Genomic DNA, 14,253 nt, shown 5'->3' with positions numbered 1-14,253 from the left:
GAGATAGGTGGCACCATACGATAAGGGAAGTTAAGTCGAGAGAGTAACAGGCAGAGAAGCGAAGGGTGGTCGAGGGTTCGTCGATAACTTTTAGGCTTAATTCATCGAGGGTCGCATTGGACGACAAAACTGACGCAAGTTGCGTACGTCGACAGGATATTCCTGCCGCGTACGCTCTCTTACACTCCCGACACATAACTGATCCCTGTGCTTTACTGACGGATGATGCCAGAATAAGAGTTACCGAAACGATAATATCTTTCCCGCTGTAATTTCGGTGCCGCATTGTGGTAGATTCGCAACAGCGCGGCGATATTGTATATATGTATAGGTGTATGGTATGTGCGTGTGTATATATATATATATATATATATACATACATACAATATATATATATATATATATATATATATATATATACGATATACGGCCGCGCTCTGCGGAGCTCTCCCTGATCTCTCTATTACAGGTCGGATTAGCTAGTTATGAAACTCGACCGAGGCTCGGCGAGCGGTGATGAAGCGTGTTGGGAAAGTTTCTGCCGGGATGAGACCGGGGCCGTGGGATGTGCCGCGGCGGAATAAGCGATCAGGCTCTTCCTGCGGCAGGCACATCCATCCCCGCTGGATAACTTCGTTCTGATACCAACGTCCAAGGACGAATGTCGCGGTCGGGGCTGCGGTGGGATTACCTTGTAGAAGATTCGCGCTCTAAGCGCTAGTACGGGGATGGAATTGGAACGCTCTCTAGTTCGGAGAAGTGGAAATAACCGCATGTGCGGTAACCTCGCGATGGTCGTCCTCGATCGACTGTGCTCAACGTCGAAAGGTCAACTTTGCGAGGCGGAGATTAAGCTCGAGATTGCATTTCAGACCTCGCGTGCTTCATTTCGTCAAAGATATTGTAATCGTCGGAGCGACATACCTAAGATTCTCGGCGAGTAATCGCGAATGCATTCCACGTGATAAACCGACTACCGGTTGGAAACTGTCGTACTGCGAGAGCTCGCGTAATTTTAATTAAAGAGCTCGGAAAGCTGGCGCAACATCGTCGTCCTGGGGCTTTCGACAAAGAACCTCGAGCTCTGACGCGACGGCAAGACGGGGAAAGCCGGGCGGGGAAGGCTTGGTCTTTGCAAGAAGCAAAGGAACACAGACTTCGCACATTGTAAAGCTCTTCTCTCGCGTACTACTTCCGTTCCTTCTCTTTGGCGCCTCCCTTCTGCGACTACCACCCTTGGCGCCGCTCTCTCCCTCCCCCGTACTACCTTCATCATCGCGAACGAGCAGCGCCTACCTGCCAAAGACGATGAGCGCGCTGCGTTACGTCACCGACTGCGAATCAAAATCTTATTAACTGCTGAAAGTGAGTTTCACTTCAAAGTGGAATTTAATTACATTCGCGCCTGCCTACCCGCGCCCTCCGTTTCCTTATTTCTCTCGGTCCTTCGGTTTGCCCTATCTTTTCTGCTCTCTCACTCTTTCCTCTACTTTTCTCTTCCCCTTCTTTTCTTCCTTTTCTAGTAGCTAGTACCTCTTGCTTCCCCATTTTCTTCGATCACTTCCTTCGTAGCTCGTTGGTACCTCCTCATTGCTTGCCGACGCATCGCTAGGTCTTCACTCTTGAATAAAAATATTTAAATTTCGCCGTCTCGTCCAGCGGAAATTATTGCTCTCGCCACCCCGTCCGACTACAGCTCCGTAGCCACTTTTCGTCCGCCATTTCGCCAGTTATCCTCGCTCGAATTACATCCATCCCTCGCCGCCCCCTATCTACCTACCTTTCCGCGCTGTTTACAGCGCAAGCGGATATTCAAATGCCGTCGCGATTATATCCTTCCGCCTGAGCTTAATCGTGCATCATCGTCGAAGGTTGAGATGAGCGGCGAGCTTCTATCTCTTTTTTCCTTCTCGTAATGCCTTAGGTTGGGGCAATTGCTTTCTTTCCTTTGAGATAACCGTTCTCCCTCCCTTTTGCTGCTTCATCTCGTGATTAATTTCGCGAAGTCCGTTCGCCTTCACTTCTTTGGAAACCAGGTGCCCCGGAGAGTCCCTTTGCTCGCTTCATCGTTCGATGAAAATGCTCAAAGATTATGCGGATTATGAGTTTCGCGGCTCTCTCAGATACTGGCATACACAGTGTGTCTCTTTCTCTCATAGATTATTTCATTTTTATTTCCTTGACTGTCTTAAAATTGATTTTTTAAATATCAACAATTTTTTTCGCGTGTGATAAAGATATAAAGATTTTTAAAACTTAAACTCTATTCTTCATTTAATGCAAATTAACTTTAGTTTTAAAAAGTCAACACTTTTTGCTGCGTTACGCAATTTAAAATTGAACATTAAAAAGTTATTGTAAGTATTTGTAAGGATACTTTAAGCAAATTTCTGCTATATTTCTGTAGCACGAAATTCGCATTTGCACGATAACAAGAAGTTGAAATAATAGTAGCATTGAAATTATAAGATTTTACGTTAGATTGTTATATTGGCGTGTTGATTTTTCTTGGATTAAAATTGCACGAAAATCAAGTGGAAAAAGTAATCGTGGCAAAGACGTAAAACGATCGTGCAATAAAGAGGGACGCGAATATCCCGCCCTGCGGCTAAAAATTGCACAGATGCCCGTATTTTTATGGACAATGCGCCTATGCTTTTATCCCACGACATAAAAATATACGCGCACCACGTTACGGTACACTTAGCTCTAGAGAGGATATGGTTTTCGTTCTTAATCCCTTAGAGACTCTGAGGCACGCTATTTTTAAATTCCTTTATCGGCAATCTTTTAACTTTTTATGATATAACGAATCGTTAGTCGCAATATTTACGATCATCGCGCATTTTTACTAATTTTCTTCAAATATCAACGAATGTAGATTGAAACGAAAAAAACGGCGTTTAACAAAAATTATACATTTCGAAATTATTTATTTCAAAAAAGATTGATTAATAGAAAAATTATGTATATTATTTATTTATTTATTATGTTTATATATATGATTGCTGTCATGCAGTAACAATTCAATATATTAATTTATAACAAAAAGTTGCGAATTAATACTCACCTCTGCTGCTACCGTCGGGTCCACGGAGAATGGTACACTCCTCTATTGTGCCGAAGGCAGTGAATAACTGTCGGACATCGTCTTCAGTTTGTTGCTTGCTTAGCATACCAACGAACAGCTTTCTGTCTGCAGTTCGATGACGGCGCGTTGTGAAATAGAGGGAACAGAGAAAAAAGAAAGAACAGCGTTAGTTAGTTCTATATGCAGGCTAAGCGTTTATATAGGCGTTAAAGAGAAGATCTTGCGGCTAACACCGAGAACGACAAAATTACACGGTTACACCAGCATCCACCATCCTAAAGGGAAGGAGGTTGGGGTATAATATACACATATACTTATATATATATATATATATATATATATATATATATATATATTTATATGTACATATACATATGTATATAATATATACATATATATATATATTTATATATATATGGACATATGTATATATGTATATAAGAAACGTAACATATTTATATGTGCACGCGTATGATATCTTAGACGCGCACGGTTACACTCGTCATTACGTCAATGTATACATCTAAACAGCACTGGAAACCGCGCAAGTGTATGTGTGTATGGGTGATGCATGTACGAGTTATATCTATGTCTTCTGTGCGACAGAAGTAACCAAGAACAACAACGGAAACAATTATCATAATCGATAACAATATAACATACATATGTAACAGCGGAAACGATATTTTGAAGGGAATGGAAACGGAAATCATAATATAACAAAGAGAAAAATAATCTAACCAATGTTGATCTACGACCTATATCAAAGCCGAAAAAACGAATGAGAAATAGGATCGCGCGATAAAATCAGGTGGGATATTAAGCGATCCAATTCTGGCTGATATTCCGGACGGTGATCCGTGTCGAATTTAATGCTCTTCTGATTTCCTTACAGATACAAATGTAATTTTGCTAAATCTCTGTAGTTGTTTAACGGACAGGCAATATAATGTATGCATGTATATTCTCGAAATGGATCACCGTCACACAAAGTTTAACAATAAATGCTTATACTATATTCTGCAGCTATTTCTAAGTTTTGTGCGGAAAGTTGAATGAGAAGTAATGGATAAAAACCGCGCGTGATTTTTTTTAGATTAAAATAAGATTTAATCGCATAGCTTATAGCATTCAGTTTCAACCGAGAATTTTTTGCGATTGTAATCCCTCAATTTTTTCATTTTGCTTTTTTTTTTTTTTTTTTTTAAGGTGGATGCAGCGTTTACAACTACTTGATAAAAGATTTTTTAAAAATAATTTTGCTTCCAGAAGTATTTTTAACATAGAAGTTATATTTATCCTAAAATAAATATAGTATGTACGTTACATATTAAATAATTTTGATAGATTATTTGATAGCATAGGTTTATTTAGAAATATCTGCATTGGATGTATTTTAGCGTGTATATGTATGTGTATCCCCACGTAATATCGAAAACACGATTATGGTGCGAAATTCACAATCAGTAGGATAATACGGAGAAATGGAGTTAGGAACAATTAAGTATAGCAGATCAAAGGGTGATTTATTTGTGTGTAATTGTCAAGAAAAACAGGGATATATCATAAATTGTCATATATATAGAATCAAATCTAAGTAATACAATAATAAGATAAATGTAGCTCACATCATAATCAGAAAATATGTACAGAGATGATAAAAACACATCGATAACGAACGAGACAACACATCCAACGAACGAGCCACTATTGTATGATCATACAGCTGTAATAATATGTATATATATAATATATATATATATATATATATATATATATATATATATATATGTAAAACATATGTACGATCAAGATGGTCGTCGACACGAATATAAATATTAGGTCAGACAGGGTTTCGGGAAATGTAAGACGATGGAACTTTGGATTTAGAAACGTACAATATATTCGGCACTTAGAGCAAAGGGGTCGTTTGCTGTTGTACGGTCGGTAGACGCTCTAAGATCGCGATTCTCTCATGTATTCTGCATCTTTTGAGAGAGATGCCAATCTGTAGAATTCTAAGAGCGTCCACCCCACGCACGCCTCGTCTTAACGAGGCTTCTATAGTGTGATGTAACGGCGGTGCGCAATAAACAGAGCAAAAAAACACGAACGACAGGTTTACGGCTACAGGTTTCAGTCACGCACGTGGGTACGCACAACACTGTCTATAATACCTTCTGTATGCGTAAAACGATGCGTATCGTGCCGGATGAGAAACGGATGAGCAGGGGTAGGGCGAGACTGATATAGAGGAGCCCATTAGCGATCATTCTCATGGCACGGATAAACAGTGTACGCGTTCGGAGAAGCGAATCATCATGATTGAATTTTCAACTCAGAGTATCTCGAGAATTTTGTTAGCGAAGAGATTTTTGACACTTTCGAGGTTGTACGAGCCAATCATTCGAGCCAATTGTTCGAGCCAATTAAGAAATCCACGGGCTTACATTCGATTCCTATATCATCCTGAGCGTATGATCGGTATACAAAGAGTCCTAATGAATCGCGTATGCCGAAAACTTGAAAACAAAGCAATTCGAAATGTTTTGCGAGAAAATTTGGATGAGCACACCGTGCACTTTGTGCGAATTTAGTCTCCTCTTAAAAAATGGATATAACGGCCGCACTAATCGGTCGGGCTAAAGGATAGTGATTCTGAAGGAATGCTGGAGTTCGATGGTTCAAACACTAGCGAGCAGCAAAATGGACTTTGCGGCGAGCTGTGCTGGCTGAATCAGCGGTGATCAGGCGTGATCAGGAGGAGCGGGCTTGGTATAATGGACCCGTTTCTTTTTCCTTATTTATTCTGTTTTCATCTCTCTTTTCATCGAGGGGGGGAAGTTCTCTTTCTGCCGATTTGCGGAGAAGAAGAATAGAGGTACTGGAAGGAAGCTAGCTATCTCCTGGAAGTCGAAGTTACCTTCAGCGGCCGCCACCGGTGCCTCCTACTTCCAGAAGATGGCACAGGCGCTCCCGTCGTCCATCATGCACTCTGGAATACAGAACAGAAACAAAGAAATGGCATTGGACTCAAATTACACCATTCGTCGTCTATATGAATCCTCGCAAGATTCAATTCGATCTTAGATTCGCCCAACTGAGAATCATATCGATGTCTGTTTCTTTTGCGTACAGGACATTTCTTTCGAATGGATCTTCTGAGTGATGAATACGATACAACCTATCAGATTATAAAAAAAAATTATGATTATTAAAATAAGAGTATCATTTGTGTCCGAGAATCGGTGCTTATAAATATTTTTCTTGCAGATTGCCAATTCACTTTACAATCAAATTATTGTTACCGATTGATATTTTACGTATTATATTTATATAATTCGATCAAATCTCATTAGGATGGATATTCTATTTGATTATTGTTAAATACCATGTATGAATATTTTTGAGTTTGATTGCAATAATACAATTAGGTATTGTAATTATCTAATTTTCATACATATAATACTAACCGTGACATAATGCAATACAATGCAATCAGTTTAATAATTGCAATAATAATCGCAGGAATTAAATTATGAAGCGAAATATCAATAATATCAATAACAAGATTCTTGAATTGTGTTATTTGAGATAATAAAATTCAGATTATTTTCATAAACAATTCAATATTAATTTTAACTAATGGAGAAATCTCTCGCAAACTTCAATGATCAATGAAGGCGAATCTATTTGACATTTCTTCGAATAGTTTCATTCGAGATCGTCTGCAAATTAAATTGTAAGAGACAACATCTTTATAACGCGTCAAGAGAAACATGATATTCAAGCGAAAGATATTCAGATGGAGTTTATGTTTTTCCGCTTAAATCGCGAGTACGTTCCGAGTGACGCTCTGTTTTCGATCCACCGCATTTCCCGCGTGAATGAGCTTAATGACGCGTTTCGCGAGGAGGAGAGGAGGTTTTGGAGACGCAAAATTGGCGAGTCGAGTTAAAGGTCGTTGTCGCGGATGCTAGACGCGAGCTCATTCCGAGAGATGCCTCGGCTCGCGCCTTATAGTCGGGCTCCGAGGCACATTTAAGGATTTGTCTCGGGAAATTAGATTCTCGCCTGACTTGCAGCCTCGTTGCATCCCCGCTTTCCGCAGATTCTTCCTCCCTCTCCCTTCCTCCTGGCAATCCTCGCATCCGCCTAACACCCGCCTTGGTTCCCTTCGGCGTATCAGAGTCTCACTGTTCTCCTCGTCGGGGAATATCTTGTCTGTCCTTAACCCCGGGTACTTTTCGCTGGGAGTTCGCTCCTATTGTCGCGTCAGGATACCGTGGGGACCAAGAATTGGACCTTTGTCGCCGAAGCTAAGTGTTAACGCGCCCTTCGTGTCCTCTTTCCTTCAACTTTCCGAGCGGAAGCGAAAGAGGAATTAACTCTCGGGAAATTATCTTCCCGCTAGACGATGAGAACAAAGCGAACGTTTTGTTGGACACGACGTGACGTAGATGACATTCAAACCGCATTCGTTTTATTTATTTGTGAACGATATATTCTTCCAAGTAGCCATGAATCTATTGAATGAAAATTTTATTTAATTGCCATTAACTATTCATAACAAGTCGATACGTCGCTAAATTGATATATATTTAAGAGAATGATTTTTAGAAATATATTTGTTGCAATTTATGGCATCATTTTTTTAGAACATAAAAATTAAGATTAAACTTGTAACAATAAAAGAGATAATTAAAACAGAGAGATTCTAAACTGTTCTCTCTGCAAAAAACAAAACATTTGATACTTTTTTTGAATCAATGATCAATAGTTTCAGACTAAATTTAATAAAAAATGAAGAAAGAAATTTATAATATTGAAAATTGAAAAGAAACTTAATCATAACTAAATTCATTCGTAGCAATAAAATTAAATTAAACGAGACCGTCATTAAAAAATAAATTCTCTTCTATAAAATTTCTCTCCAAATAAATATTACATTAAACAAGGTAGTTTTACAAGTACGTTTGTAATTTTCATGTTTCTCCGTTATATTCCGCGCAACTAAAGTAACTTCGCGAATAATCCGGTACTTCATAAAGTGAAACTGCAGTTACAAATCCAGCGAGTAACTTCGCGCTTGCTTCTACGACGGCGGTACCGTCATCCGTCGTTCTACTCGGTAAGAAGAAATACAGAGACGGATTCTTATAATCCACGAGAATTTCTCTCGGATGGATTTAAGACGGGACGGCCACGTCACGTTAACGGAGTCGAACTTGCTGGCAGCGACGCGAGAAGACGGCCTTGGGCCTCCCAACCCGATATTCCGGGATACGTTTATCTACGACGAAGAAGAGCTGGTAGCAGGGCGAGTGATGGCGGTGGGAGAAAGGTGGCTCGCCAAGGGATCGAAACTTATCTACTTGCTCAACTAGCTCCGGTACAGCGGCACCCACCCTTATCCAGTCGTAGAAACTTTGGCCGCCCCTGAGTCGGCGGACCAACTTCCGCGCGAGATACGCATTTCTCAAATCTGTTCTCGTCGTTGTAAACTTAATTCCGGCTGCTTCGACGCTATCGCGCGCGCGCGCGCGCGGAGTCTTACCATCGACGTGCGTGAAAAATGTTTCAAGAAGGGGTTTCATTCGGATCTTTATACGACTGGCTTCTGTTGAGTTACTTTCGAGGTGAACATACCGCAGATGATATGCTATATCCGCGGTAAGAATCGAAAAGGATAAATTCGTAGCTCTTTGTTACGATTATAAATGTAAAATTGTATACCGATATCGTAGAAAATGGTACGTTTGTTACGTTTGTACATTCGACACATTAAATTTAACTTAAGATTTAAGAATGAAATTCAGTATAAAATATTTTTTGTATTGTTTTCAATGATATACCGGATGGATTTATTTTACACAAATAAGTTCCGAGGTGTGCGATATGAGGATGCGACATTACGAAACAAGTTGTGGACGGCCATTTCCATTAGTTTCTGAACATTTTAGCGCCGCAACGTCTCGCAATTAAAGCCTGATTTATCTTTTGTATCACTAATAGGATGTTATTTTGCCATCGCTCGCCCGCTAGTTGTAGAAGGAATCTATAAAATGATGTAATTAAACCGCACACAGACTGCGAAATGCAGGCATAAAGGGTAGTCATTAACGTGGAAAAAGGCGAAGGAATGCCTTGAAATGAAACAATGAAACCGTTCTCGATTGTTGGAAGTGTGAAATGGTTATGGGCACCGCTATCTTAAATTGCTATTTTATGCATACTAAGTGATGGAGCGCGTGTCCCTTTCTTCATTCCCACTCTTTCAATAGGGATATATTTTAAATAAGGTAATTGATTTTGCCTGGCTTCTTAGTGTTCTTACACGATAGTTTTTAGTAATAATTCATAAAATCGGTAAAACAATGATTATGTCCGTTTTATTTTTTTCAATAACTTAATGTGAGTCAGTTGCATATCTATTTTTAAATTAAATTGAAATGCTTGCAATCTATTTATGCACAAATGAGAAAGAATTTATATACGAATTAAAATATATTATTCTTTAAGAAGTATCTAGCAATGACTTAATAGATGTAGCGACTGTTACTGGATGCCAATTATAATATTGTTATCGTGAGATTGTGAGACGCGCGAGATTGATAAAACGTAATAATTTACTGTCTACAAAATAATTCCGATAAATATTGACATCTCCTGGATAATAGGTGTCGGTCTTGACATCTTAAAGTAGATTACGCACAATATCGGACTTGTAATTACGCGAGACTGAGCATTGGCCGTAATCCCGAGCGTTATCCCAACGAATTACATGATGTCATTAACATCTGTTTCACGCTAAGTAACCCGATGAGGGTCATGTCAACAGTTACGAAGGACCATAAAGATCGCGTCGGGATAGTTGTTGAGGTGGGGTAAAGGGACAAGGAGAAAGAAAGAGAAGGAGAGAGAGAGAGAGAGAGAAAGAGAAAGAGCGAGAGACGCAAAGATGAAATGGCGGAAACTATCTTGTACGTAGCGACCGTACGTGGCGGAGGATAGATACGACGATGTCGATGAGGGTGGAGGCTCGGCGACGGTGTTGCCGAAGTTCAGTAACCCCCTGATTGAACTCTGCGAGTACGTGGATACAGCGTCTACATAGATATATACTGCGCCGCAGAAGCGGCAACGGCAGCAGCGCCCTGCTCAGGATCACTCCTGCATCCGCGTCAAGCCGAGGCTTTGTGGGGCCACACGGAGGCAGGCGACCGGAGATTACAATGGCATCTCCTCCAGATTAGCATATGAATTACGATCCCCCTCATCTGTTCCCCTCTGCCGCCCTCGTACCTCGTGCCTAGGTACCTTCTTCCGCGCATCTCCCGGTCTAACGCCGCTCTTCGCATCTCCCTCGATCTCTTCCTTCCCGTTTCTATGTATGTATCTCTCGCTATCTCTCTCACTCTCTCTCTCTCTCTTTCTTCATCTCTCTTGTCCGCTCGTAGAGTGTGTGTACCCTAGTCTCTTCCTTTAACTCAGGGCGCTCCTTACTCCAGAGTCCACCTTCGTCGGAACGAAGGACTATCCGAAGGACTTCGGAGTAGTTGCCGGCTCGCCGGGAACGCTGTCCCCGATGTGGCGAGGACTTTGCGAATGGTAACGAAGGGGGCCCCAACGGCTCTTAGCCTTCGGGAATTCCCGGACGAGCTCTACTGCTATTTACATGCATCGGAAACGACGCCGGCAGCTTCGACGATGGCGGCTCGTAGAACGGATGGAACGGTATCGATCGGTTACGACCCGCCTCCAAAGATAAATACCATATTTTTAATTAAATCGTGGCTCCGATGGTACAAGCTGATATTTGCCGAGGTGCTTTATAGAAATTAACGCATGGGTCGAATGAGCGAATGAGCGAATGAGCGAATGAGCGAACGAGCGAGTGAAAGACGAAAAAAAGCGTCAGATTTTTGCAAGAGATACAATTTTATAACGCTCGCGCCGCATCGTTTGGAGAGAGCGTGTTTTTTCAAATAATAACACCGACGAAATGGGATAGATCGACGGGATTACGACGCGCGCACCGTCATACAAGCGGGAGGAAATACAAAACGAGCGCGTAGGGTCGCACGCGCGCGCGCGAGCGAGCGACGACTCATTAAAAACGATAGTCGATCGACAATTTGTCTCTTGATTATCTAAAGTCTTGTCATACATATATGCGGGCTACCTCACCGTGACGCGAAATTTATGACCCGCGGCTACCGTGGCGATAAGCGAATGTCAACATGACGGCTACGTACCATCGTCAGCTGTAAAATTTCACGTAATTAATAAAATTGGCCTCCGGCAAAAGGGGGCATATAGTGTACAAGAAAGATACGGCATGAGCGCGAAGAGTCGCGCGCGACAACTCTATAAAGAGAGAGAGAGAGAGAGAGAGAGAGAGAGAGAGAGAGAGGGAGAAAGGAAGAGAGACCGAGTCGATGAATATCAGCACGGCTCGATGGGTGGTACATTTTTTATTATCGTAGGGTCTATCGCGCCACCGGCAGGAGCATGAATTTTATACGACGAACGTGTTATCGCGATATTAGTATTACAGTGAATTATCTGTAGTTTATTACATAGTATATGATTGTATGCGATTGATATATAACGTTGTTAAAGGCATCGGAGTAATGCGCAGAATAAAATTATTTTCTTCATAGTTACTAAATAAAAAATATGTTTACAGTATAGATAAAAACTAATTTCTAGTTGATTCCTTATAAGTCGAATCTCTTATTTGTCCATAATGTTTAATTTTTAATTACTGTTTATGATTTGAAATGCTATGTGTAGTTTCCATTTCTTAGTGTCGCGAGTCTTTTTACTAGTATATGGTGTAAAAATGTCAATATTGTGGATAGTAAAAAAATTCAAATATATTATTTTGAAAGCCTTACGATTATTTTTGATAATTACTTAGCTAAATTTATAATAATATATAAATTTTTGTCATTATATTATCGGATTAGTAATATAATTTTCAGATATCGAGACATATATTGGATCGATTGTTTGTTCTCACCTCCGCGGTTTTCACTGTCCGCTGGCTTCACTTGAATAGGACGGTTCATCTAAAACAGAAAGAAAGACATGACATATTAGTCAGCGTCGCGACAGAATAGTACTGGTTTCTACAATATTTCTTATATTTACAGACAGTCACAGACTTTCTATCTTTTCTGCTTTTATTCTTCTTTGAGAGGACGAAAGTGAGGACGAACGGCGAAACTAGCGCGGGGGACAAAAATATACAGTTTGCCGAGAAAACGGAAGTATCGTTATTTGTCCGACATGTATGCGCTCGTCCTTCGTGTCACTTCGGTCCCGTTCAAACACCATCAGTGGTTGCGAGAGCTTTCTCTGCCGTTGACAGTGCTAGCTGCCAGAGTACGCGTGGGCTCGCGAGTAGAACGCGCGGGGGAAACGGAGATGGAACGAGTGACAGAAGCGCGCTCGAGGAAGGACGAGGCGAAGAGGAGAGAAGCTTGGATGGCTCTCATCCCACGGTTGTGGGTTACGAAAGCACGGGACTCGCCACTCTCGTCCTTCCGCCGCAGTCCTAGTAGAGGTCCTTTGGACCGCTGCGGATGGGTCAGGATCCCAACGAACAAATAACATTGTTTATTTCTCGGACGGGTCGCACTGCCGTAGCGCGTTCCAGTTCGTTCCTGGGGGATGAGGATGCATGATTCATGACGCGGGGGACACAAGACCGTACTTCGATCCTAGCTTCCATTCTCTCTTGTCCCTCACGCTCCTCTTTCTTCCATCGACCTCGCTCGGTCTTGAACTCTTCGCCACAATGTGCCCATCCTCTTTCCTCCACTTCTGTGTCACCGTTGGCGCGAATGACGTTTCCAACAGTAGCATTATCCTACTGCTGGCCTTGCAGGTCCTTTCTCTCTGACCAATTTTCCTCCGAGGATCACTAGACAACCGCAAACGCGAGAAGGCTGCAAGACGGTCTATCGGAGACACGATTTTGCCTTTCAAATAATTTTAATGTGTGTGTGCATACATATGTTACGATATCGTAGTATTAAAAGAAATTATGTACATATATTAAAATAGTTATTATCAAAATATGTTGAAGAAGAACAAAAGAGAACATACTATTTGCTTCATATTTTTTTTCTAATTTATAGGTATATACATTTGCAGCATTAATATAATTTAGTAATGAATGGACATAATTTTGTATGCAACTGATTAAAGTGTATATTATAAAAAAGTATGTAAGGTATATAAATTGAAAAATCTAGTTTTTAAAGTATACAACAGAATATTGCGATAATTTGTCTTTTGACCTTTTTCACTTTTGCTTTTTTTGTTATATATGCGCTTATATAAGAATCACGAGGAAAAGATGCGCATAGACAACGATGGGATAGATACAACTAATTCCGAAACTTTTTCTGCGCGTATGCATGTCGGGTATAAAGAGGAATGACGTTACGGTCGCGGTCAGTGCCACGATCACGCAGACATTACACGAGGTGTATATACGTCAAACGCAAGCGAACATGGATGTTCCGGGTTCATGGAGTTCTCTTCTTCGAGATCGATATAGCACAATCGTATCATTGTCTATACACATCACGCTACCTCTTACAGGAGGAAAATTTTCATCGCGTCATCGTGTTCGTGCGCGAAGGAACGGAAAAAACGCGAGATTGCACGTCTCTCGAACATAAAAGCAATTAACAACGTCTCGGGGGATCAAACTCCACACTATCGATTAATCCGGCGATACGCGACTGTCAGGAGGTAATTACTCGCGATTCCATGTAGAGGGTTGCCATTACCTCTTTAATATTTCATAGCGGCGGCTGTACGTCCGGTTGCGATTTCCGAGACCGGCATACGCTAGGGACGACGGAAGAAGAGAAAACGGTCGCGACGACAAGCAAGACAGCGAGGGGGGAACAGAGAGAGAGAGAGCGAGAGAGAGAGCGAGAGAGAGAGAGAGAGAGGGAGGGAGAGAGAGAGAGAGAGAGAGAGAGAGAGAGAGAGAGAGAGAGAGAGAGAGAGAGAGAGAGAGAGAGAGAGAGAGAGAGAGAGAGAGAGAGAGAGAGAGAGAGAGAGAGAGAGAGAGAGAGAGAGACGAAGATCAAGGTAGAGAAAGAGGGGGGGGAGAAGAGAGAGAAAAGGAGAGA

The 14,253-nt window shown here is 41.3% G+C and overlaps 1 protein-coding gene across 12 annotated transcripts in view; it reads right to left on the bottom strand.

Moving 5' to 3' along the window:
* The window catches only part of LOC140663143 (CUGBP Elav-like family member 4), a 322,403-nt gene that overhangs the window by 73,833 nt on the left and 234,317 nt on the right, over nucleotides 1–14,253 (bottom strand). For 8 of the 12 annotated variants that reach the window (XM_072887100.1, XM_072887102.1, XM_072887101.1 and 5 more), the window contains 2 exons: nucleotides 12,120–12,168; nucleotides 3,071–3,196 (listed from right to left, as the gene is read on the bottom strand). In XM_072887100.1, the coding sequence (XP_072743201.1) occupies nucleotides 3,071–3,196; nucleotides 12,120–12,168 (175 nt within the window). Of the gene's footprint in view, nucleotides 1–3,070; nucleotides 3,197–5,268; nucleotides 6,087–12,119; nucleotides 12,169–14,253 lie in introns of all 12 variants that reach the window. The other 4 variants (XM_072887109.1, XM_072887108.1, XM_072887106.1 and 1 more) reach the window with 3 other exon arrangements.

Source organism: Anoplolepis gracilipes, chromosome 2, assembly GCF_047496725.1.
Source record: "Anoplolepis gracilipes chromosome 2, ASM4749672v1, whole genome shotgun sequence".
In the NCBI taxonomy this organism is placed as follows: domain Eukaryota; kingdom Metazoa; phylum Arthropoda; class Insecta; order Hymenoptera; family Formicidae; genus Anoplolepis; species Anoplolepis gracilipes.
The sequence above is the reverse complement of the archived record's forward strand: the minus strand, read 5'-3'. Positions and strand labels throughout refer to the sequence as shown.